Genomic DNA, 26,504 nt, shown 5'->3' with positions numbered 1-26,504 from the left:
GAAGTTATGAAGTAGTTTTATAGAAACTGGTGCTATCTGATGATTTCTAATAAAGATACTATAGCATATCTCAGTAGACCAAATTTTTAAAAACTTTTAAATATAATATCTGTAATGGAAAAATAGTCGGTCATATTGTCGTTCTTCAGAAATTGGTTTTTAAGTTCTATCTAAATCTAAAATTAAAAATATAAATAATAGTTAATTTATGCATTTACAAGTAATCATTTTGAACTCATAAAATATTTGTTCTTGAGATGGCATTTCTGCAGTAATATGGTAACGCATGTCAGTTTTCCGTTTATAAATCGGACGAATTTTTAATAATTAATAACTGAATCTCTAATTCAAAATGTAAAATCTAATTCGTTTGTTTTCTGTTTGGCAGAAAATCTTGGAAAGGAAAAAAAGAAAGGAAAGCAACAACGGAAAAACTATTACAAGAATCACGATAAACAATTTCTGGTGTTCAATGAATCCTTTGGAAACTGAATATTATTTCCGTAATCCTCCAGATATCAATTTATCATTTCCTTTATGGCGTTGCATTTCCGTAGTTTTCCATTACATGTCTTAGAATAATTAACTTAAAGAAACTGCAGTAGTAAGTAAATTAAATTTCATGGTTTTTAAACAACTGTGGCTTTAACTTCCGTTTTATAAATCCGCAAAGTGCATCGTTGGAAAAAGCAGCAATGGAGAATACGAATCAATAGATACGGTTTCGTTTATTGAGTTATATATATCTTTTAAGAAAAAAATCGGCAACAAGGACACTAGTGTGATCTGAAAGTATCGGGGCTGATTCTATAAATATTAAGATTTCAATTTATTGGTCAATATGAGTTACACCTACTTCAAAAGAATCCCCAACACACTTACGAGAATATTCTTTTCAAGTCGCCAGAACATATTTTAAAGTTGTTTTCCTGAAACCCCCTCAGCACTCGCACGTAAATTTCTTTTATTGCATCAGTCGATTAAAAAATGGCAACCACATCGTGAAAGGTTTAGCCATGGAAATAAGAAAAAGGTTACATCTTCGATCAGCTGAATACAGAGTTTGCGGAAGCATATTTTTCTTAAATTTTGACCCCCAGAATCCATTGACGAGCATCGTTAGCAAGTGCGAAATGCAAAAGCCATGAGTTGTCTGCCTGTTTGTAATTCAAGTCGTTTTCCACGGATAACTTCATGCGAAAGCCGCAAGATATTCAAAGAATATTCTTTTTTAATAGTTTAGCTAGCTGATAGAAATTATTATATCACTAAATAAGAAAGAAGTCAATATTATCTTCATTTTCGACTTGCCTTATCAGTCTTGTTTCAACGTTTGAGTGCCATTCACTTAATTGTGCTCTTTCGGGATCAAAAGTATAAATCTCTTTTCATCGGTCTCAAGAAAGAATTGGTCTTGAGAAAGTGTCTCGGAATACACTGCTTTTTAGGAAAAATTCAGTGTTTTTGGAGCAGGTCGAGAATTGACGTTCTTGGAATCCAAACGCAAATTTGCTGAATATGTCCAAATTTGCTTGATGTCTAACTTATTCAATAATACATTTTATTTATAAACAGCGAACCTAACACCATTATCTTTGACTTGATCGACGGATTGTTCATTATTTGGAAATAGGACAGTCTTCCAGAGCGTGATTTATTTTCAACGTACTTTGTATTTTTCTTACAACATCTTGCACCACTCGAAAACTCATATCTTTGATAAAGTGCCTTATAGCCGTTTTTATAGTGGAATTTCCATTCGAAAACAAAGTTATGATTTGCTGAAGTACATTCGCCAAAGGAAAAAGTCTCTTTTATTAAATTTATGTACAGACGTCTAAACATAGATTGTTATCAGATGCCAATGAAAATTGTAACAATTTCTGAAAGAGATTTGTAAATGATTTCCTGCGCATGCGTATTTTAGATGAATCATTCCCGATATTTTGTGATCGAAATAGTATTTCCCATTTCAAATTCATGTTTAGAACAAAGTACGTTGCAGGATGGTAAAAGTTGTAATATGAAGTTTATGATATAAGTTCAAGCGCTCTATTCAGAATTCTCTACTATTAATACTAAAGGATTTATCACTCCCGGTTATGCAGAATTTTTAGCAATAACTCATTTTTTTAGGCTTACGTAAAGGACTGGTAATTCCCTTCAAAACTGTGCTTAAAATTTAAACGTTCGACTAGTAACAAAATTATCTATTTCGGAGGAAGGGAAGAGATGGAATAAGATACAGTTCTTCCACAGCTGTATTTGTTAATAATTTGTCAACTACACTGGAATCGTGTTGTTATTATAAAAGGAGCGCTGAAAGTTGGAAAATAGTTTCTATTTCACAAATAACTACTGGCATCAGTTGAAAGAGAAACAAACATTTATTACGTCATCGAGCTTGGTTTAAAGTAAGATGGTTAGTTTTCCCCCTTCCCTTAACCACAATTTTATTAGATCTGAAATCGTGGCAGAGAAAATGACCGATTTTTGGCGCATGCGCAGATCCTTAAAATTTGCTCTGCGAGAAAATCGGTACGTATAGACGGGCCTTTAGAGTAGTACCAAAAATCTCATGAAGTTTAATGTTTGTACATAAAATATGGAATGTGTCGCATTGTAAAAACATGTTAAAATGTATTTGGTTTATTAATTTACATTAATTTACCACATTAAAAGTTCAAGCGCTTTATTTCAGTGGCTGCAGCAGAATTTCTCGTGAAACAAAAATATGTATAATGTATGCAAAAACTTTTCTTTTTGTGTTATGTTGCAGAGAAAAAAGTGCTCTCGCCTCCACCTCGAACTTCGGCCTGCGTTGTAAGAAGGCCGCCGAAGAAAGTCGCCTTTCTGGGTAAGAAGACAATGCAATAGATGTGGTATCCCTCATTGATTCCGTTGTTTTTGCACTCCCTTTGTCTTGCATGAGTGCTTTTTTTTGCCTTTATGTGGCATGCAACGTAAAGCAACGTTTACTTTTTATTGATTTTTGTTCCTTGCTCCCTCTCATTTTATTTTTTTGTTAGAATTTTTATTTATTTGAGCTATGGGTTTTTTTCGTTAAATTGAATGTTCGACTTTAATGACTACTTTCGTTTATTGAACTCATTTTTTGTTTTTTAGATGTATTTGAATCGTGATGTGTTTTATTTATGAAAGTAATGATTTTTATTTTTTCTTCAACTAAACATTTTATGTAGTTTAAACGTGTAACCAAATATTTCTGAGAAAAAAATATATTTGTTTACGTCTGAAAGCGAATTATGCATTATTCATCTTTTGAATTAAATAATTAAGAACTGAAGCATTCCATAAATTACCAAACAGCTTTGCTGCAGTAATATGTAGTCGGAAGCAGACAGAATTGACCTGTTTTAAGGTGTGATAACGTCGAATAGGTAATTATTTAGATACCGATAGCCGAACCACGGAGGGATGGGGGTAATCTGTTCGTCTGGTGTAATAAAAATCCAGATTTCTGTGTATTCTTAAATCTTTCATATTTTAGGTTTAGTAAAAGTCTACTTGGTAAAAGTTTACAATTGGGTGTCCCTTGTTTATTGGAGATTCTTTTTTGACGCCAAGATCGGCGCCCGGAAGGCACAATTTCAAGATGGCCGCTACACAAAACCAAAATAAGAAGTCAAAGAATTGCACAAGATTTGTGTCCATGTACACATCGATCTGTTTTTACTTAAAAAAACATCCTAAAATTGCACAAACTAGGCATTGTGCACTGCTTTAAATATGTTCATGTACACATCAATCTATTTTCATTTAAATAAAATCGGGAAGCTAAAACAAAGTTAAAACTATCGTGGTAACCAGAAGTGAGGTTTCATCGCCAAAATTAAAAAAAAAAAAAAAAAATCGCCAATCGAAGGGGCACCCAATTCTACACTAGAGTCGTCTACTTTACTTAAGCTGAAACTGGTAGTAAAATTTACTAAAATTCTAAAATTTATTAAGATTTTTGTATTGATTTCTAAGCCAATATATTAAAATTTGGAAAACTAAGTTTTTAATAGGAGGTTTACTTCTGATCAGTGTTTTGCTTAGACGTATGTGCAGTAGTATAAACGCATTAGGTATAATGAATTTTTTGTAAGATTGTTCTCCCCCCCCCAAAAAAAAAAATTCTAAAGGGATTCAGATATTAACGTCGCAATAGAGATTTTAATTTTTTATACTCTTGTTGAGTTTGCAGTTTATCGCTCTGCTGTTGGACTCGCTTCTGCTGACAAAATATTTTGAATTTTTAACTTTATTATTAAAAAACATTATCTTCTTCGACAAAAAATTCAACTGGAAAAGCACAGAATTTTTGGAAAAAAACAAAAAAAATATCTTTAGAACACCCGATAGTGTTGCCATTAATTTTTTTGCCCAAAATGGCCGTTATTCTCGAACCTCACTTTTGCGTCGAATTGCTTTTGCTGTCCGTTTTACCTTTCGAGCGAAAACGAAGTGCTAGAAATTTTGCTTTTATTTGTTCAATTAGTTGTTAGGAGAAATTTGGCAATGTCTGAATGTTTTGTCTGGACGGTCCATGATGACTCTAGCTAGCTCTTATTTGAACGCTTCCTCACGCATGTCTCTTGGACTCCTGGTTAGAAAAATACTTTACAATACACGCGAAGAATATTTCAGCTCTTGAAAATAACATCCAAGGCCAAATAACTATTTATTGAGAGGAGAAATTTTCAAAAATATTAGAAGGGGGGGGGAACGGGCAAAAAGGGAATATAAACTTGCAGAAGCAAGAAGGGTGTGAATACCTTACGTAATAAGGCTCAAATACTGTGCAAGGAAGGAAATTTAAAAAACTACTTAGCTTTGATTGAGGACTAATTATTTCATGAATTTTGTGGATTAGTTATCAGTCATTGATATAAGAAACAAATTGATGTTTCTTATATTCAAAAAATAATTTACCAAATATTAGAATATCTGAAGTACACTAATATATAGTAAAAGTGGAATAGCATGATAAATTTACAATGCCATGTAGTTCAAATTAGGTATACGTTTAATAATTTTAGCCAGAATCGGAAAGCAAGTTTGGAAATATTCAGAAACGGTCAGAGTTCGGATTGCCGGGAGGTATAGAAACTGCGGATGCATGAAAGAGTAAAAAGGTTGACATCTCCTTATCTGAAATCCACTAGGCAGATAGGTTATTAATTGTCCCTTAATATTATTACCTATTAATAGTCCCTTAATATTATTATAATATTAATTGTCTATGCCTTTCGCGTACATCCGCTTTGATACAGCTGGAACCGATGATGTCCTTTTCCTAATATTCAAAATATCTCACAAACTTGCTCTAAATTGTTTGCACTTTCATAGTTAAACATTGTTTACTTTTTTGTGAAAGCGATTGCGAAATGACATTAGCGAACTTCCGAAAAGTCAGCCATACCTGGATTATTTGGAAAAAATTATGGCCGTCAAAACAGTGTGATTATTGCCATAAAATATTCATGAGCATGCCTTGGTGAAAATAATTAATAATTTCTATGTTGATTTTAATACCTGCTTCGAGGCATTTAACGTTAGGAAATGTCGCGCAATATTTGCTTCTTATGAGTTTAATCTTCGCGAAAAATTTCGGGTATTGTATTTTAGCGAAAATGTCGATTTTGACCACTCTGGATTCCATTTGAACGATGTATTTGTGTTACATCTGTGCGTACGGACAGAATAAAGGACCCTTTTCCTAAAACGGATTGTGAAATGGATTTAAAATGAATTCAACAGAGATGTTCTCGTGACGTATGTACATACGTACGTATCTCGCATAACTCAAAATCGAGTAGCCTCAGAAAGTTGAAATTTTGTAAACATATAGATGTGCACCTCCCCCTTTTTGGTTGCAGTCGGCCGTACCAAAAGTATATAAATATGTATATACTCACTCTGTTACCCGGCTCGGTGAGCTGAGCTTTTCTATTCTTATATGTTGATAAATTGTGCATTTTTTGCTTTAAAAATGATTGAATTATGTTGTTCGTATGTTCCGGTTAAGGTTTTTATGCCTTTACTTGGTCTGCATGCAATAGCTGTAGAATTATTAACAATTTGAAAGTTGTTTAAGATCTTTAAGCCTAACCACGCTGTCATTTCTTTGCATTTGAAACGTAATAGCATAGTGAATTAAGTCAGCTTCTGCACCAACTTCAGTGTCTTTTTACCGAGTGGGACCTAAAGTTTCGTGCACCGGAAAATCTTTCTGCCTAATTTTAATTAATTTAAACTCTGATTATAAAAATTGTTTTTAACGGTTTTAACTCTATTTGGCGTTTTAGATTTTTCTGTATTTTGCAATTTTCAATGAACATGTTTTGAGTTTTTATGTATTTTTTCCTTGCCGCGAAGTGAGAATTGAATTAATTGAATCAGAAATATATCTCTGATAAAGTTCTGGGAGATAAGTTTAAATGAAATTGTAAAGTTTTGTATTTCTTAGGAAGCATACAATATCGACTTTAAAAAGACTCTAGAAGAATTTTCTAATAGTCTTTGGGAAACGAAACAAAAGTCAGAAGAAGGCTGTATAAGACTCTTTCATTTGAATCAAGTAAGAGTAACCCAACTTGGGTTTACACAACCCAACACGTCTGACTTAAATACGTAATGCTGAATTAAATCAAATGTAATAAATTAGCCTAACGACTTGCAGGATAAAGTAATGCGCAGGAAAGGCTCTGGTTTGTAGAAAACCGGGAAGACAAGCCTATTGGCTAGAAGCACTCAGCGTCATAGAATCAAATCGTACATGGTCTGAAATAGGCAGAACACGCTCGAAAATTAACTCGGGAAACTTTCGCTTAAACAGCTTTCTCCCTCAATCTGAATAAACGCTCCCGAACTCATTTACATCCTGGCATAAAAAGCGTGGGCGAAAAGAGAGTGACAGAAAAGTAATTGAACTTAAAATTAGCTATTAGTTATATAGTTACAAATAGATGAATCTCACAAAATGTAGGAAAATAATTACATAATTTAATAGGCCTCACAAAGAAGTTATGCGGTGTCTACATCAGATTTTTTAATTATGATTTGCTATTGCAACCAAGCTATATTTAGTTTACCAGAGAATGCATTATTCCTTCCTCGTTATCGTAAGTTGCCAGCATATTATTCCGATAATGAGTTATGAAGATAAACATGAAATTACATATAAAGTAGTGTCATTATATTCATGAAGAGTTAAACCAGTCACTTGGTTAAATATTCACATCACTTATTAGTCCAAAGGGATTTCAGTCCCGAAGGACTATTGCTTTCGTTTTGGCATTTTGCGTCGGACTCATAAACGTCGGTTCACTTTTCAAACTGTTGCCACAAAATGTTAGAGTCCTGCATTATATTTGAAGAAATTAAATAATGAAAAATCTGCATAAATGATTGTCTATTTCTCGCATTGTGATAAAACAATGGTACATAGAGCCATCGAATTTTGAATGACGAAATCCTACTGCGAATATGGGCATCTGAAATCCCAAATTTGGAATTTGTTTTATTATAGATTTTATATTTTGTAAAACTTTAACGAATTTTTGATTTACAAACTCAATGCTTTAAAAGCGAGAAATGGCAACGTTATATAGAAAAAAAAATACTTTTATCTCCAGCTCGCGAGACTGTGTATATCGGAAATTCTAAAGATATGCTTAATTTAACATTATTTTGCGATATTGCTTTTGAACTGAATTTTATGGTTTAAGTGCAAAGAACATGATATTTAATAAAGAAAGGTAACACACAAAATGTTAAAAAACGCCCCTTTGGACGTAATTTAAAATCTGAAACATTTCAGATTTTTTTTTTTTTAATTCATAGTCTTTTCAGGGTAAGGTCTTTTCTCCTAAGAGCTTCCTTACCTAAAAGTAGTCATCGTAAATGATTAGTGAAAAGCTTCTAATGGTAGCTGTAAAGGCGTGAAAATGCTTACTCATCGTATATATTTTACAGAAGAATCATAGTACCTCATATTACATCTTGATGAATAAGATGGCATTGTGAAAACTCGTTTGAGATCAGGAGAGTAAGTTAAACTTTTCAGGTTACTGGCTGATTTTCAATAGCATTTCTGGTATACTTATTTTAAAGGAATTTCAACAAGTGATGGTATATCCCGAGAAACCGATCTGTTCGTGTGCTTGTTTTTTCACTTCCGTTTTGGACACAAGTATGGAATTCTGATAAGAAAAAATGCATTCATAAACAGTGCCCCATCATAAAAAAAGTCGGCAAATTTTTGTGCTGTTTACAACAATGCTCTCTCTTTGTTGGTTACACTTTGTAATTCAAATGTTGCTAAATATTGAATTTTCCGGATTGACATTTATTTCCAATCGTTCCAATATATTTAATTAACCGCTAAATACTTACTTGAACTAAAAATAAACAAATTGCGAAAATTTTACAGGCGGGACAAAATTTGAGAATAAATAATGGCATCCTACTATCTTTCTTTTATTTATTCAACTTTATTTCTTACTAGCAGCTACGCGGCCAGCCTTCGTCTGGCTTTCAAATGTACCGAAAAAATGCCTGAAGGGAAAACCAAACGTTAAATTTAAAAACTGTGCAGAATTTTACTCTGCAGATCAACTTTATCAAAGAAAATAAAAGTCCTACATATAACAAATTGCAATGAAATAAGCAATATCCCTTAATACTAATATTAATTATCCTAATAAATAAATTAACCAATTTCCCGTTGCCTTCTCTCAACAAACGTCAAGTATCCAAGAGAAACATTAAAATTAAAAACTGCACACAGTTATCACCTTCATTTTTCCAAGTGGCAACACTGCTGATTTTCAACAGTCAGCAGTCCAATATACGGTTTACTGAGGACTTTGCACTTTTATTATAAGTGCACAGGATTTTTCCATTTTATGGAATTTAACGAACTTTTACAGGTCCTTAGGAATAAAAGTTAATCAAATCTCTATCTTTAAATATTTGAATAAGATTTATATCACAGTGTTAATAACTAGCCGCCCCATTTGTAGGTTTTCTTGGACGTTACTCACGTTCGTTTTTAAATGGCAATAAAATATGACATATCAATTAAAATCTTAAACTTTTCTTCAGATTCTTGCCATAAGAATTAATATCATTATAATGCTAATTGACTTACGAGAGATGTATTCGCAGACCGCATAAAATTGCTTTGGGGGGGGGCTGGGGCTGCATGTGGCACGCCAATTTGAGACCGCTGGTTTACAAGAAGAAACGTCTACAGACAAACCTTTAACTTCTACAGATAGGGTTTATAAATTTGTAAAAGCTTTTCGTTTGGACAAATTTTGCGAGGGAAAACATAGTTTATTGAATTTATATTTGTGAACGTGAATTAAAAATTTTCACACTCTATGAGGTCATTTGCATATTAACGAATGTAATTTTCTTGTAATATAGTATTTATAAATTTTTACAGCCCGAGATCCGGAATCGTCGGGTTGTATGTTAATGAATTTAATTTTCTTATAATATAGCATTTATAAATTTTTACAGTCCGAGATCCGGAATCGTTGGTACTTCGATTCCGAAAATTTTCGGATTTTTAGATCATCAGTTTAAATCTTGTAAAATGAGATGAAGAAATGGCAATATTGGAGCTTTACTTATTATTTAGGTCAGATAGAATAACGCTAACCTGGCTAACATCAATATTTAATCAATTCATCGTCATTGGCCACGGCGCGACTCACCAAGTCAGCAAGTGAAAGTTTATTATTGTTATGGTGTGCACTAGTCGTTTTATTATGGGGGCACCTCATTGGTGGCCACCGTTACCTCCTATGAAGGGACAGACAATAATTGGCACCCATGCCTTCTCAGGGATTCGAACCGGGGCTCTTCGGTTCGGCAGTCGAAGTCATTAACTATTTACCCGCTGGGCGGCTGCAAGTGAAAGTGACGTGCTGAGAATCTCATTGGGGGGGGGAGGAAATCGCGTTTATGGCACATCTGTTTTCTTTTGTTGGGTCCGTTTTTATTTTTTATTCCTAGACACCGTAAGCGGTGACGGGAATTTTTTTTGTTTTTTGTTTTGTTATTTAAATTTTATTTATATATTTAAATATTCACTGGATTGGCAGGTTTAAATGCCAACATTTCCAACGAACTGGATATTAAATCATTCTGGATATTGGATGTCCGGCTTTCGGAATTTTTATTGTATTTAAGGTTCTACTGTAAATCATATTCGCAATATGTTACATCTTTGTGTATGCATTAAGGTCTGGCAAATAGATGCCTATTATAGAGTTGCTTTTCTTTTTATTTTAATTTAATATTTATTTTAAAGGAGACTAAATGAATTATATTTAGTTGGATCCAAATTAATATTTTTTTTTGAATACTGTATATATACAACTATTATAGAAATCAAAATTTACAAGTATTACATAAGCTTTCATATCTAATGAATCTTTTGTATCACTTAAATTTATTTATTGAATGCTATAAAAGGAACATTGTAGTATCTTGAATTAGTACTGTTAGCTTTTATAGATTGCTGTCATTTTTGTGACTCGTAGCTAAGTTTATACTTCCTTGTACAAAGGAACTAAAAGCAAACTAAAATTTTTTGCTATCGTAATTTAACAGAAATATTCATTTTGACTGTTCCCAAATCTATTTGGATGATTTTTTTGCATAACATTTGTACATTCAAACAGAATGAAGAACTGCTTTTTCCACAGGTGTTTTTTCACGACGTCTATACATACATATGTATGTACCTCATATACCTCAAAAATTATTATCTGTAGAACATTGAAATATTATATATTGGACTGATATAATCAATCTAGTTGTGCACCTCCCCTTTTTATTGCGATCGGCAGAACAAAATATTAATACATACGTACCCAAATCCTTACCTGGCCTTTATTTTTGCAGTTGCTGATCATAATCATATACTTCTAAATTATCGAAGTGGTTTAAATGACAAAAATATTGATGCTTTGGGCAAAGTCAAATTTAGGAAAGGAATAATAATTTTGGACAAACAGTGAAATCTTACTTTTAGTGCAGTTTCCTGGTTCCTATATTTACATATGAAAAAGTTTTATGCTTGTTCTAAAAAATTAAATTAGAAAAGTTTGACTTCCATGCAACAAAACTTGACAGGAATATTTAATTTCAAAATTTGCAGCTTTTGATGTCATTTTCAACTTGTCTCGAGGGATCTGTTAATTTAGAATAATTTGAGGAAATAAGTTTAAATGAAGTACAGCTAAAAACGTTTATAATTTAAAAGACCGTACAAGAAATCATATGGTGCCCAGATCAGTTTTTCTTACACTTGTTTGTGAGTTTAATTGAAATTTAAGTTCCTTTTTAATGTTATTAATCAGCATTGCTGGGCATACCTAATTAAAATTGGCTTTGAACATCATTGGCAGTCATGTCTTCAAAGACCACTGACCAAAATCACCTGGAACTGTAAATGGTCATTTTAGAGAGATTTTACTGCAGATTACTGTTTTAATTAGAGACAGTTAGTTTTTTCAATCTAGACCTATTTTTGTAATGTTCTAATTCTGCTTGTTATTTCAGCCACTGAAGTTAGGTGTTCTGAACAGTCAAAAGGTGGCCTTAAGTATGAGCTTGTGCTAGCAGAACCAACCTTGGATTCTCCCAAAGCAGTTTCTCAAACTCCTCCAAAATCAAATATTTCCATTGAAGATATTGAAAAGAAACTCAGAGCTGCTGAAGAAAGGAGACAGGTAAAAAATTAAATAATTTTTTGAAGAACACAAAATATTGTTCCATCAGCATGCATTTAAAAATGCTTTTACTTCTGTTTTCAGTCCATCGAGCTGCAAAAAATCAATCTGGTCACTGAGAAGTTAAATCATTTAGAAACTGTTAAGGTAAAGAAGGAAGAAGTAAATCATAATTTCATGCAATCAGCCAAAGAGAATCTAGAACAGAAGTTAGAATGTATGAAAGAAAATAGGGAAACACACATAAAAAATATCCAAGAAAAAGCCAGGGAAATAGTAAGTGTTAAAGTGAAGTGTTATGACAATAGTTTTCATTATTGTCATAGTCTGTATTATGAATTTATATTGTTTTAAATTTAAGTTAATATTCTAGAAATGTTGTCCTAAAATTTTAGTTTGTTTCATATCAAATATTATATAGTTGTTTTAATGAATTTTCTTTTAAAAGTCTAGATTTAACACATTTATATCAAACCCCAAAACAAAATGCAAAGCAAGCAAAGTGAAATTAAATTTGACTTGTTGGAAAATTCTTTATTTTGAAAACTATTACAGATCTTTAAAGAATATTTTGCATTTGGCAAGATGAGAAAGACTTATTAGTGACATAAAAGGTCAAATAACTTATCAGTGATATGCTATTTGACATCCTTTTTATGTCTTATTTTCCCCCCTAAGTAAATAACAATTAAAAATTCCTTCTTAAAAGGAAACAATTAAAAGTAGTCCTGCATTGTTTCCATTTAGTCTAGTTCCAAGTCAGTTTATATCTCAAATGTGACCGAATATGTTCAATACATTCTTTTTTAAAGTACTTATGGTGTTACATAAATTAAATACCTTGCCTTTATTTTGTTATTTTATTAATTAATTTTTAAATGACAGGTTCAAAAAGTTGATGAAAAACGTAAAGCTGGTGATTCGCCAGACAGAGAAGAAAAACTTGAGGCTATCAATAAAAAGTTAGTTGTTGCCCAAGAGCAACGTGAAGCTTTGCTTGCTTCCCTTCAGGAGCGACTGAAAGAGCATGTGAGTATTTTAAAATTATTTAATTTCTTCTTTACACTGTCAGAAGACACAATATTATAGGTTTTCCAGAATGATCTGTTGAACTTTCCAGTAAAAAATAGTTCTTATTTTAATGAATGAGATTTTTTAATATTAGGTGTTAGTAACAAACTTATCTATAATGACTAATTTGTGCGGAGTGCAGTTAAATATGAATTATTACACCAAACTAATTTATATGAAATTATTTATATGATATGAAGATAAATTTGTTTTAAAATTTCAGTACGTAGAAATCAGTAGATGTTAATTTGAATACATTTAGATGCTTGTTTTATTTTACTTATACTTATTGGCTTTATTTTAGTATTTATAAATTTTTAAAGTCACTATAAATTTTATCTTGAAATTTGTTTTGCATTCTGATAATTAAATTTTTATGCTGTTTTAATACATTCAAAATTACTTTTTATGATTAAAGTATAAAAATCTTAAAATTATTAAATTTTCAAGGCAATTTAGAATTTCTGCGGAGGGTATTAACACTTTTTTTAGAGAAAAAATGTAGAAATGTGACAGGATAAAATTTTCTGGCAATAACTTATAATATGAAATGAGAAATATTGTCTGCGACTCTGAAATGTATTCTTTTCAAACTTCTAATGTAAGCAACATGTGAATTCAAGGATATGTTTTTGCTCTTTCTGAAAAGAAATGTTCTAATTCGGCAATTGAAAAGCAGTGTGAAATCAGAGTATCAAAATTTCTAAGTGTGTATATTTGCAAGAGGGAATTATTCATGGAAAATAATTAAAAAATAGTCATGCAGGCATCAAAAGAAGATTCACAGAAATATTCAAAAAATGTGTTTAATGTTCTAAATATATCTGCCAACAATGAACAAGGATTACAGCTTAAAAAATGCCAATGAAAATAATGTTCACCAGCTTGTTGCCAAAGCAACTTGTTGAATACAGGAAACGTAGTCCTATATAAACACCATTTAACAACATATGAATAGAAATGCATTGCGATCTTTATTTTTTAATCATGCATGAGGAGATAAAAGTTTGGTTTGAATAGTTTGAGCAAGACGTCTGATTATTGCATTTTCCCTCTATTATAGGAAATTAATAGAAATAAGAAAACTGTTGGCAAAAGTGCTCAAATCAACTCATCAGATTCTAAGAAAATGTTTTATCCAATATTTACAAAAGAAATTGCTTTTTTTTTTTTTTCTTCCGATTGTTAAAAATTGTATCGTAGCACAATTTTTGGTTCAAGTTGGAGCATTGTTTCAAAAATAAAATTGTTTTTTTTTTTCATGCATTTTCAACCTATATACCATATTTTCATATGATTATGGAAATAGTGTAATCATATCAAATTTCTGGATATATATATACTTTCTAACAATGATATTAATCAGTATAAATCGGATATGATTAAAAAAGACATTTTTAATGATACTTTCTTTGCAGAATATTTGTTTAGTACAAAATTTAAATCTTTTCATTGAATTTACCAGCAATATGCTGATAACAAATTTTAATGACTTCATTTAATTTAGACACTTCTAAATAATTCTATTTGTTTAAATATGTTTTAAGTGAATTTGCTTATTCTTTAAGTTATATATATTTACATAAAGAGAAAACTGATTTTTTTAGTAGGAAATAATGAACGTTATCTATGTCGTATGCTTGAAAGCACCACATCTTTCATAATTTCATTAAGTTTTCTAAAATTTTACTCTGTCAGTTTTTTTTATTGTACCGTACTGTACTATATAACTCTTCTGTCAAGGATCTAAGGCTATGGTATGTAGATTGTATCCAATTTCATATGCATGTGCACCTTCAGCAATGTACTCTTTAGGATCTTGAAGTTTAAAAGAATGCATCAGTGTAAATTTCATTAAAATATATCTATTAATTTTTGCTTTAATCTGCACATACATACATATACCTCATTTATAGTTTGTTTCGCAGTAGTATGTTATATTTTAGGTATGATTGATGCTTAGGGTATATTGATTAAATCAGAATGCAAACATTTCAGGATAAACATATTCTGGAAGTAAAGAAACAAATGGAAGAACAAACAGAAAACCTTAGAGAAAAAAGCATTAAGAAGTTAGAAATTGCTCAGGCAAAGCGTGAAGCTCTTATGAAGGAAATCCAAGAGAAAATCAAGGAACATGTAAGAATTTTTTAAAATTTAGTTTTAATAATTAATTTGTGGTTACTGTTTATTAATAAATGTGTTTCTTCTAATTTTTACAACACTTTCCTGCTCATATGTTTGTTTTTGAATTTTTTTATTTGTTCCAAATTTAATTTAATTTTATATTAATTGTGAAATCTTAAGAAAAGATTTGACAAAGCTACTTAAAATTCGAACCTTTTAAAAATAGGACTTCAAAAGTGAAGTGTTAGAAAATCCATAAAAAATAAAGCATTGAATAAAGTTGTGTTCTATTAAAATTTTTTCCTATTTTGGTACAACAGAATAAAAAATTTTTAAACCATTTTTTTAAATGTAAAAACTGTATTATACTTTGAAATAGTTTTTGGTTGTTGATGCTACAATTGATACTTTGTGTTGGTAAATTTGCCTGCTTCAGTAATATTGTTGTTGCTTACCCAAAGTAAACTATAGTGACTGATTTGTACCATTTATCTTTGGAGTAAATTTCTTCATGTTGTGAGTGTGGGCTTTTGTAAAATCTGTAAAAACCTGAATATAGCTGCCAACTCTTCTAGTTTTTCATCACATCTCCCAGTAGATCATAAAATTCCCCGTTTTTAATCTTTAACCTTTACTTAAGAGATTTTTTACCTCGGCAATAGACAAAACTTAAATTAGACTAAACTTAAATTGCACAAATTTCATTCTACCATTCCTGTTTATCCACTCAATATTATGTAAATTAATTATTAATTTTATTTTCATGTTTAAAGCACTTTGAAAAATTAAAGCTGTCTGTGCCTACTCAGCATTTCCTCAGATTAAGTCTGACAATAAAAAATGAAATAAACCAAAGAACATAAAATGTAAATATTAATATATATTTTACATGAGAGTCGTATTATAAATAGTTGAATAACCTGAATCATGAATTATAAAGCTAATTTTAGTCAGTTTGGGGTTATTTGAAAATGGTTCTGTCCTTCAGCACAAAACCTCCTGCTAAACCCCAGTTTTTCTTGCAAGAACTTAACTGTTTTCTCATGTTTCAAAGTTGGCAACTACGCATAGGGAATTTTTCAAAATTTCACACTTTATGCTGAAGTGTTGAATTTCTGTGTCAATTTATTTTCTGTATTGGTCTAAGGATTTAGATTGACAGATTGCAACAATTGAAAAAAGAGCACATTTATTTAAAATAAAAAAATGTGGACTGTGTGTTTAATTTTAGATTGTTTTTAGTTTCCCTCATCGTTTCTGAACATGAAATTAGATAATATGTTAAAGACTGATATATAGAGTAGTTGATGTATTTCAACAGCAGCATGAAGCAAGTTAATTCACGTAAAACCGGTTGAAGCTTTCCCAATAAATGTCTAGAATTTTCTTATCTAGTATATAGGGCATTTTGAATATTTTTGAGCAACTTATGTATTAAAATCTGTTCTTATTAAAAAAATTCTAAATTTTGAAAATTTATAAAAATAGATAATCTTGCAGTAAATCAAGCCTATACATTTTTGTAATGCTTATTTTTATAACATTATGCAACTTTTATAAAGCTCATAATTATGCCATTTGTTTTGCTTACTTTAATAACTAATCTATTCAAGTGAGATTTTTCAGTATATGTTTAGATTATAATTTTACAATATACTAAATTAATAATATGTTACTTAAGGAATTCTAGATTGTTGATGAACTAATTTGTCAAGTTTCCTAAATAGCTTGAAAATGGTTTCTTTAAGCTTTAAAACTGCATTTACCACATTCTTTTAATTTGTTTTTGTTACATAAGTTTTACCCTTCTATGTTCTTTGTTGCATTTTCTGTAGAAAGCACATATTCTAAGAGTTCGACAAATGAATGAGCTTAATCAGCAAGAAGGTGGAGACAAATTGCAGCAGATCCATAAAAAGTTGTGCACTGCCGAACTAAAACGATCTGAGCAAATTCAAGCAATGTTGGAAAAACTTCAAGAGCATGTAAGAATTTATGAAGGACAACCCTTGAAATTTAAGCTGTTTTATCAGTTTGCCGGGAGTAGACTAGCCTGCTTTACCAGTTTTCTGGAAATTGGTTAATTGCTTAACCATTGGGCTGGGAACCAATTAGCTGCTTTATCAGTTTTTAGGATTTAGATTAGATTAATTCTTTTGTATTTTGTCTGTCTGCTTTACTAACATAAATACTACAATGCAGGTAGTAAACAATACTAGAGCCCTTTTCTGGCATCATCTCTAACACCTCAAAGTTTCACGCTTGAAATACTTGCTTTCAAAATTCTTCAGCTGGCTTTTATAAATAATGCTTTATTTATATAATACAGATTAAAATTTGCTTTCTGCTGTACTTGGTTTGTGATTAAAGTGGAAGAACCGTTTTTATATTAAATCCTTACGATTTTCAATTTAAATACTGATAATGTTTGTTTTATGTCATAATTATGATATTTCACTTTTTCTACTTTTATAAAGGAATTCAGAATTGATGTTTACTTTTGTAGGCATTATAAACTGATGAACGATGCATTTATGTATGCATTTTGTTTATGGATAATGCTTTAATATTCAGTTCAGCTGAGAAGATTACAAATAAGACTAAGTTTAAGTAGAAGCAGTAATAATATAATGCTTGTAAAATCTACAATAAAAGGCTATTCTGGTGTCTAAAAATTGAGCAAATTCGTAAAACATCTGAAGAAATGTTTCATGCAGGTAAAATATAATTTGTTTGCTGATTATCTGTTAATGTAAATCAATCTGTGTGAACATTTCAGTGAAGTGTCATTTTTAAAAAGTAAGCTTCATTCAGTGAAAAATAATGATATCCAGCATTCTGCCGAACTTTGTGTATGATGGGAGCATAGGAAATGAACACAAGCAGGGATGTTCTCCCATGTAACATAAACACATAACTTTTGGTGTTATATCCTGAAACATTTCAATGTATTGGAGAAACAATAACAGTATTATAAATACAAATGACTATAGTATATATGCCTCATGCTCTGCCATAAATGTATTGGATTGGAGAATGTATCTTCTGCTTTTATAAGTGATATGTCATTATTAAGCAGAAATCAATAATTATCCAATTGAAATTGATATGACCAAAGAAGTTGATGATGACCTGTCTGTCTTACTTTTTTTTCCGAATGTTAGAATCAGAGAGTCAGACAAAAGTTAATTTTGAACACAGGCTTCGTACAGTTCTTAGGAGTCCTTAGATTTTTTAAAATCGATTTTTGGTCTTAAAAGTCCTTAATTTTGGCCAAAATCTTCAAAAGGTCCTTAATTTTAACATCTGAAATTTGTCTGTTTTTATGACTGCCATTTTGAGCGTGAATTAGCATTTTGGAGGAATCTTTTTGTTGATTCGCTAATGTATATGGTTATCTTTTGAATGAGTGAATGGGTTATAATTTGTTCTTATTTCTAATACAAATGGTGGGATACTCGAGTTTCTAAGCAAGAAGTGAAACATAAGCCTTTTGAAATTATTTCATTTTTTCCCAAATGAAGAGCTCTTAAACAACTTTTCGCCTTTGGTGATGTGAATTCTTTTATCTAATGACTCTAAATTTGGCGATTTTAAGATAAGTTTTTATAGAACATTTTTAATTCCGAGATCTGGGAATTTTTCGACGATTTTTTTTTTAAAAACATTGTAACATTTCATTAAAATCATGGTAATATATTGAAATTATATTTAAAAAATAACATTAAAATAAAACATTTTTATTTTTTTCTGTCATATTATAAAATTTGATTTTGGCAACTACTTATACAATATTTTGAATTTGAAAAATAAACAAGGTATAATGCTATAAAACACAATTTACGAAACAGTTCTTATCCAAAGCAAAATTCTGATCAGTACTGGCGTTTTTACCATGCCTGTCCTTCATGTATCCCACCTTTTGATTTTCGCATTCACTCACTGATTGAAAAATTCAACCTAAATGATCTGCATACCAAAAGCTTTGACCTTTTTGGTATTGCTCCCCGGCAAGAAGTGAACATTCACCTACTTAACATTTTTGGAGAACTAAAGAACAGTACCAATGATATCCATTACCAACAAATTTTCCTAGAGCATAAAAGCAGTTATTCTAACTACAAAGCAATTTTTACTGATGGCTCAAAGAATCATGACCACATCGGGGCAGCTTTTGTTTGTGATAAAGAAATAAATAGTAAACTTCATAAGGCTGCATCTGTCTTTACTGTGGAAACTTTTGCCATTTTGAATGCCTTAATATTTATTTCTAGGCAGAATAGCAGAAAATTTATCATCTACTCTGACTCTCTGAGTGCTCTTGAATCAATAAATACAATTACCAGCCACCCTTTAGTCTTACAAATTTTAAAGGCACACCTCTGTTTGATAAACGCAGGTTATTATATCACGTACTGCTGGGTGCCTGGAAACGCTGGCATCAAAGGCAATGAACTTGCCGATGTTGCAGCAAAATCTGCTGATATTACCTCAGAAAACGATGTCCCTTTTATAGACATATGGAATTACATTAGAACAAAGGTCTTGTTCAGGTGGCAAGAATTCTGGGAATACCAAACTCTGAACAAATTAAGGCAGGTAAAACCCAATTTGGAGTACTGGGAGTCGAGAGGGAATCGGAAGGAGGATGTCCTACTGACTCGCTTACGAATTGGTCATTGCAGACTGACACATCAGTACCTCTTGAAAGGAGATAATGAGCCTATTTGTGGCACTTGCAACGTTCCCGTTTCAGTCAATCATATTTTAACCTGCTGTCCTGCTTTTAGTCAGAAACGTGAATTTTATTTTAACTCTACGAATGTTAACTTAACAGATCTCATTAGAAGAAACCCTCACATCAACCTCATAAGTTTTTTAAAAGACATCTCCTTTTACCATATGATTTGAACTACATTTTATCCTGCTCTACCTGTTGCTAGAGCATTTTTCAGTCATTTCTGCCTGGACATTTTAAGGTCATTTCTCCATGCCTTCATCAGCATTTCACGTTCATTTCATCAATTCACTTGATACTTGTTTATGCATCTTGAATTTTACTCACCATTTGCCTGGCACATAATAACCCTCGAGGTTTTGTGCCATTTAAAAAACCAATCAACCAAAAGAAAAATTAGCTATGTAATTAATTAAAGTCTTCTTTTTAATTTTTCATAGTAAGAGTTTTTCCCATGTAATTGTCTCGGAATATTCAGAATTCTCAGAATATGTATCAGTTTTCTCTACAAAATTAATTTTACACTTTCCTTCCCCCCCCCTTTTTTCAAAATATTTCAGGCATTTTTCTATTATAGAATTGGTAGGGATAATTTTTCTTTAGGATTTTAGACACTGCAGATTAGAAAGTTTTAGAAGGGTTTGAAGACTACATTACACCGACGATTCTAAAAGATTCCAGAAATATGTGACAAAGTGAAAAATGTCTCCATCATATTAACACATAACTTTTGGTGTTATATCCTGAAACATTTCAATGTATTGGAGAAACAATAACAGTATTATAAATACAAATGACTATAGTATATATGCCTCATGCTCTGCCATAAATGTATTGGATTGGAGAATGTATCTTCTGCTTTTATAAGTGATATGTCATTATTAAGCAGAAATCAATAATTATCCAATTGAAATTGATATGACCAAAGAAGTTGATGATGACCTGTCTGTCTTACTTTTTTTTCCGAATGTTAGAATCAGAGAGTCAGACAAAAGTTAATTTTGAACACAGGCTTCGTACAGTTCTTAGGAGTCCTTAGATGTATTTTACAGAAAGTTTGCAATGAATTTCTTACTTTTTGGAGAACTTCTGGAAGAACAATGAAAACATATTATTTGAATGCTTTATTATGGATACTAGAATTTTTTTCTTTATATGTTTATATTCCCTTTATTTTCTCTCCTTTTCACTATACACAAGCATGGAAAATATCAAAAATGCTCCTAATCTTACTTATCACATGGACAGGCATTATACAAAGGAATTTTTTATTAGAAAGAAATTGAAAACTGACAATTTAAAAGATTAATCTAATATGCCTTAATGCATCATGCATAGTGCTGGTGCTAGGCATTTTCCCACCTGATGTAATCTCTGTGAATCCTAAATTCTGCTGCCTAGTGCCTTTCTAAATTCTGCTTCCAGTGCCTGCTCTAAATTCTAAAAAATTCTGCTGCACTAACTCTATAATCAGCCCTTACCACATATATTTTATACTTCTTCTGAATGCTCATATAACTAAAGAAATAAAATTAGCTTTTTCTGCACATTCTAAATGCATTTAGTTTTAATAGAATATCAGAAATCCCTAATTAAATCCAAGAATTCTAAAATGAAAAGGAAATGTGTTGAAGAAAGAAACTGAATACATAAAGAAAATTATTCTTCAGAGATATTTTTAGTTATTATGTAAATTACCCAGTTGTTTATGATTTCAGCCTTTACTATAATTTCCCATATCTATTTCCTCATATGATAGAGCTACTGAACCAGCTTAAATTAAAATTAAATTGTGTAATCTTTGACCACTAGTCTACATTTTTAGTTTGAATTTGACTTTTCTTGTTTAATTACATCACCAGGAGCTGCAATTGATTTTGCTAGCATCAGAACATGCTTTTATGTTTGTTTTAAATAAGAGGCTTATTTAAACCTCTGTCTGACATAATAGTTACTTTTAAACATAGCTACAATTTGCTTCACGTCTGTTGGGAGGTTTTGGCCTATTTAACTTTTACCAGATCAAGTAAACCCTCATAGCTACATAGTGAAGAGGTTGACAAGTTAAGAGATAGAGCACACAGAAAATAGTGAGAACATTGGTTTGCATATTGAGAGAAATTTCTAATTGTTAGAAAAGATCCTTAAAGAAAAGGAAATCAATATAAATTAGCCGAAATCTCTGGGAAGGCTTCAAATTAAAAGGATGCATAAATATTTTGTTGAGTGTTGTTACAAAACATTAATGTTTTGTAGCTTTTAATGTGTAATTATCCTAATATCTTTTAAGGATCAATAACATAAATTACTGGTATTTTAAACTGTGAAATTTTATTAGATTGTGATTTTAATAAGGCTTTTTGTATAACACATTGTTAAAAATAAATGAAATTTAATAGTGGCAATGTAAATCCATAATGACTAAGGTATCTAACTGCCTAAATTATTTATAACTGATTACCCTTAAAAATTATTATTGGAACCTTAAAGTATATTAACTGGGTTACAATACCTGGGAATCTACACAAATTTTTGGCACTAACTGTGTCAAATAGAGCCCACCTAACTTTCAGAACTTGCCAACCATGCCTACATCAGGCCTTTCAGGTTTGTTCGAATCGGCAGGTCTCTTTCTAGGTAAGCAGCAGCGGTGACAGCATTCAGTCTTTTGTTATGAAACATGCTATTTAAATATACTACTCATTATATTCTATGCCAGACATAAGATCTACCTGCTATTTACTTAACCTCTAGATTCAGCAAGTGTGAAACAAAACTGGGGGGGGTGAGATAAAGCTAACTATTGGTAAAACATACGCTTATTTTCTTTCAAATATGTCCAAATATTATAAGCGTAAAATATTTAATGCTACTTGCTACATTTTATAAAGTTTGATTTTATTCTCAGACTTACTAATAATTTTGTTAATTAATTCATATTTAAAAGTAATTCATCCTACTTACGGATCTATTTTATTTTTAGGATAGTGTTACAAAAATGAAGTTCAGGCATAGATAATATTTTTAATCGAATTTCTTCAGTTCCCATTTGCTCATAAGCCCTTAATTTTTTTTCATTAATGTTCCTTAAAAGTACTTGCTTTCCATATGCAGAAATGTGTACGAACCCTGTGAACATTAAATATGACAAAATTATCATCTACAGAAAATCTTTGAAACATTCGAGAACAGGGTTTGTACGGTCCTTAAGAGTCCTTAAAAGGATGTAAGGAAGTAATAATTTTCAAATAGAGATGATAATTCATACAATGTGTTTTTGTTTAAAACAAAAAACATGACAAGAAACATTATCTTCAGAAACATCTCGGGAAAAATTTTCGAGTGACCAAATTATTATGCAATTTATTAATGCTTTTTAAATACATTATTTTATTGTGAAGAATTTTTGGATGGTATTTATTTTGTAACAAACAAGTCTTAAAGACAAAATATATATGAGGAAAAAATTGCAGCCCTTGTTTTAGTATTTAGTACAAGATCTATGAAAATAAATTTAAAAACTACAAGTATCCAAAAACATGTGAGCCGCTGGAAATGAGTATTTAAGAAATTCATTTATTTATTTTTTAACACACGGTAATTAATTATAATTGCACTACTTACCTAAATCAGAAATTCTGTTCATTTTAAGATCTCAGGCTGTAAAAAAGGTGACAGTGCATATAAATATGGTATAGTAGTCAAATTTAAGTGTCTTATATCTGAATTCTTTTTGAAAAATGTAAATTTGCGCTATAGTTTAACATTGTATCAACCCAAATATTATTTTTTTATATAATTAAAAATTTCTTGCAACAAAACATAACTACCACTTTTTCTCACTATTTAATTTGCATAGCTGCTGGTCTCTTTCTGTTGCTTTGCTTTCATTTGCCACAGCTTAGACTTGATCATCCTTTTTGTTAAAAGAAAAAAAAAAAAAAATTCACTGTAATTTATGCAATGCTGTGATATTATGTATAGTTTAATTTATTTGGATACCAGATGAATGTTCTGGAAATTTTCACTATATCATGGTACAAAGTAGTTTAGTACTTTTTCATAAATTATTTATTCACTGCATAACAGATCAACATATTTTTATTTAAGAAAATACTTTAGTGCAGGCCAAAAATTAAAAATTAAAATAAAAAATCTGACCATTACATTTATTTATCCAGTTTTTCTTTTTATCAATAAAACCTGTATGGCATGACATTGTACAGACGCTATTAATGTCTCTAGATCGGAAAGAAAAAGTTTAAAAATCACATCATTGGATTTATCGTTTTATTTTTTCAGTGCACATGATGCTAATTTATCAAGAAATCTATATTTCATAACATTGGATAGACACTATTAGTCTCTGTGATGAGTTACATATAACTATGTAACTGGCCTATTCTTCAGGAAGAAAACATTTTAATCTGACCAGTTAGTTGGATGTACTTTTAATTATATTCTTTGAACCACTTTAAACCAATGTAACCAAATGTGATATTTCCAGTTTTGTGGAACACAAGGTCATTATTTAGTAAATCTAAAATAAATATATGTCGGATGGAATGAAAAAAAAGTCATTGACTAGCTATACTAATCCGTAATTATGTACACAACAATATATAAATTATGTATGCAACAATATAAAAATGAGAAAAACTGCAAGAAGCATATGATCTGACAGTAATGTGTGCATATAGACATGTGAGAAGGTAATGAAAGTGTCTTCATCAAGATGTTAACTAATTAAAAGAAAATTTGGAAGGATAGCTGTCATCCATGCAAGTAAAGAAGGGTTAATCTTGATGTTATCTTGATGTTTCATGTAGTCAATGCAACAATCTATTAAATAACCTTCCTGTTAAAACTCAGCTTGTATGTTTTGAAGGAAAAGTTCAGAGCTATTTGTTTTGATTATTTTTTTACATATGAATCTAGAAATAGTTGCATTTTTTTTCTTTTTATTTTCTGAATACCTCCCACCCCCCCAAAAAAGATAGGGAGGAGGGATGAAATTTGTTTGTGTGTTGTCCTTTGATATTCCTAAACAGAAATTAAAACATTCACACCCCCCTAATTAAATAAATAATTTAATTTTAATCTTTTTTTTTTTTTTTTTTTTTTCAGTAAACCCATTATGCTTAACCAATGAAAATATCTTTTCTTATGAAATGTGCATTCTTACTTATGTATTCTGTAGTTGATAGCTTGATGAATGAAATATCTAAAATCCTGTTACCTGATTAATTTTGATTATAGGAACGACATGTGGTACAAGTGCGTCAGAAAGCATTATCAGTGAGCAATGATGAAAATTGCAAAGAAAATATCGAAGCTTTTTCTGGATAAACAATTCTGTTGTGCTCCAACTTCATAATTGCAGTTTGAACTCTTATTTCAATTTTGATTTATTTTTGTGTTTGGAACTTACATAATATGTCTTGTACTTTCTTGTTAGTATGTTATTTTTGATACTTGGAAAGATCGTTCTAATTTTTTAAAGATTTACACTTTCTGATTTATGTAATAAATGTCTGCATTGCAATGCAGTAAATGACCTCTGGTCTTCTGAGAGGCATATGTTAGTGTAACCAAAAATATGCATCAAGTATCTATAAAAAGTAAAGAACCAATATGGCAACAAGTGCTTATGTAGTAATAAGATTTTAGGTCTTCTTTTTATATGTTCTAATACATTTTAATCAGTCTGTTCTATAACTAATAGAATTATTATCACTGATTAAAATATGCTACTTAATTATGCGAAAACTTAAATTATGCTCTTTATTATGATAAATTACTGAAGATTTGTATTGCTAAATAGCATTCATTCTTAAGGTAATTTGGGAAGAAAAGAAAAAAAAAAAATTGTCTATTGGAGCAGTGTTGCTTGCCCTGTTGAAAAACACTTATTTTTACAAAGGCCAGGTGCCATATTTTGGTCTGTTTGTAATTTCTATACTTTTTAACTAGTGTGTAAGATGTGCTTCTTAATGTCAAGTTCAATAATTAATGGACCAATTTAAATGATTTTGTAAGTGTAATTTAAAAATGCTTTGCCTTACTGTGTGGTTTTTCATACTGTGATTTAAAATTTTAGACTGGTGCTGTCTAACATGTTACTACATTTAAGTTCGAAATAGTTTAACTTTTATAAGACTTTATTTTAAAAATGCTGTTTTTATAATCAATTTTTACCAGTTTGTGGCTTTCAAAAATAATTTCTTGTATAATATTGATATTATTACTGGCTGTTTTGTTTAAATTTCTATCAAAGCAAGATAACTTCTATTTCAGAGCAGGATTATTCAATTTAGTGCTTGCCTGTGCTTAATATTACCTATGTAGTAACATAAATGCTCATTAAATATGTCTGATAAATGTCTGGCTGGTTTTATTGTCCATTTAGTTGTCTTTCTTAGCTAGTATTTTCAGTTTTTTTTAAAGTCGGAAAAGCGTTAAAGTTCGTTTTACTATATTTAGTTTTATTGAAGTTTTTGCATTTCAGTTCTATGTAAGTTATTTCACACTCGTATATAAAACTATAAGAAACTTATTTTTATTTGGCACTAAATTTAGAAAAAAGTTTATCTCTTTCTTCCCATGGGGGGGGGGAATGCACAAAACATTTTTTTTTTTGAAATTTTAATCATTTTTTAAAGATGGCTTACTTTTTAAGTGTTTATTCTGTACCTACTTAAGAAATAATATAGACAAAGTTGTGGTATCTTATGTTAATTTTGTAACCATATGATAAAAGTCCAACATGTGAATTATAAATATAAGAATCTAATTTTCAGTTACTCCCT

At 30.6% G+C, this 26,504-nt stretch overlaps 1 protein-coding gene across 6 annotated transcripts in view; it reads left to right on the top strand.

Annotated features, from left to right (window-relative positions):
• LOC118189058 (uncharacterized) overlaps positions 1 to 26,080 on the top strand; it is a 41,887-nt gene extending 15,807 nt beyond the window's left edge. For 4 of the 6 annotated variants that reach the window (XM_085825070.1, XM_085825069.1, XM_085825068.1 and 1 more), the window contains 6 exons: positions 11,590 to 11,759; positions 11,844 to 12,035; positions 12,645 to 12,788; positions 14,829 to 14,969; positions 16,793 to 16,942; positions 24,955 to 26,080. In XM_085825070.1, coding sequence (XP_085681196.1) covers positions 11,590 to 11,759; positions 11,844 to 12,035; positions 12,645 to 12,788; positions 14,829 to 14,969; positions 16,793 to 16,942; positions 24,955 to 25,044 — 887 coding nt within the window. In that variant the 3' untranslated portion in view covers positions 25,045 to 26,080. Of the gene's footprint in view, positions 1 to 2,779; positions 2,858 to 11,589; positions 11,760 to 11,843; positions 12,036 to 12,644; positions 12,789 to 14,828; positions 14,970 to 16,792; positions 16,943 to 24,954 lie in introns of all 6 variants that reach the window. The other 2 variants (XM_035359593.2, XM_035359597.2) reach the window with 2 other exon arrangements.
• Positions 26,081 to 26,504: the final 424 nt, after the last annotated feature.

The sequence above is a fragment of the Stegodyphus dumicola genome, chromosome 10, assembly GCF_044657685.1.
Source record: "Stegodyphus dumicola isolate Sdum_Otavi_A_Nest chromosome 10, ASM4465768v1".
Lineage (NCBI taxonomy): Eukaryota > Metazoa > Arthropoda > Arachnida > Araneae > Eresidae > Stegodyphus > Stegodyphus dumicola.
This window is presented reverse-complemented; position numbering and strand designations above follow the sequence as displayed.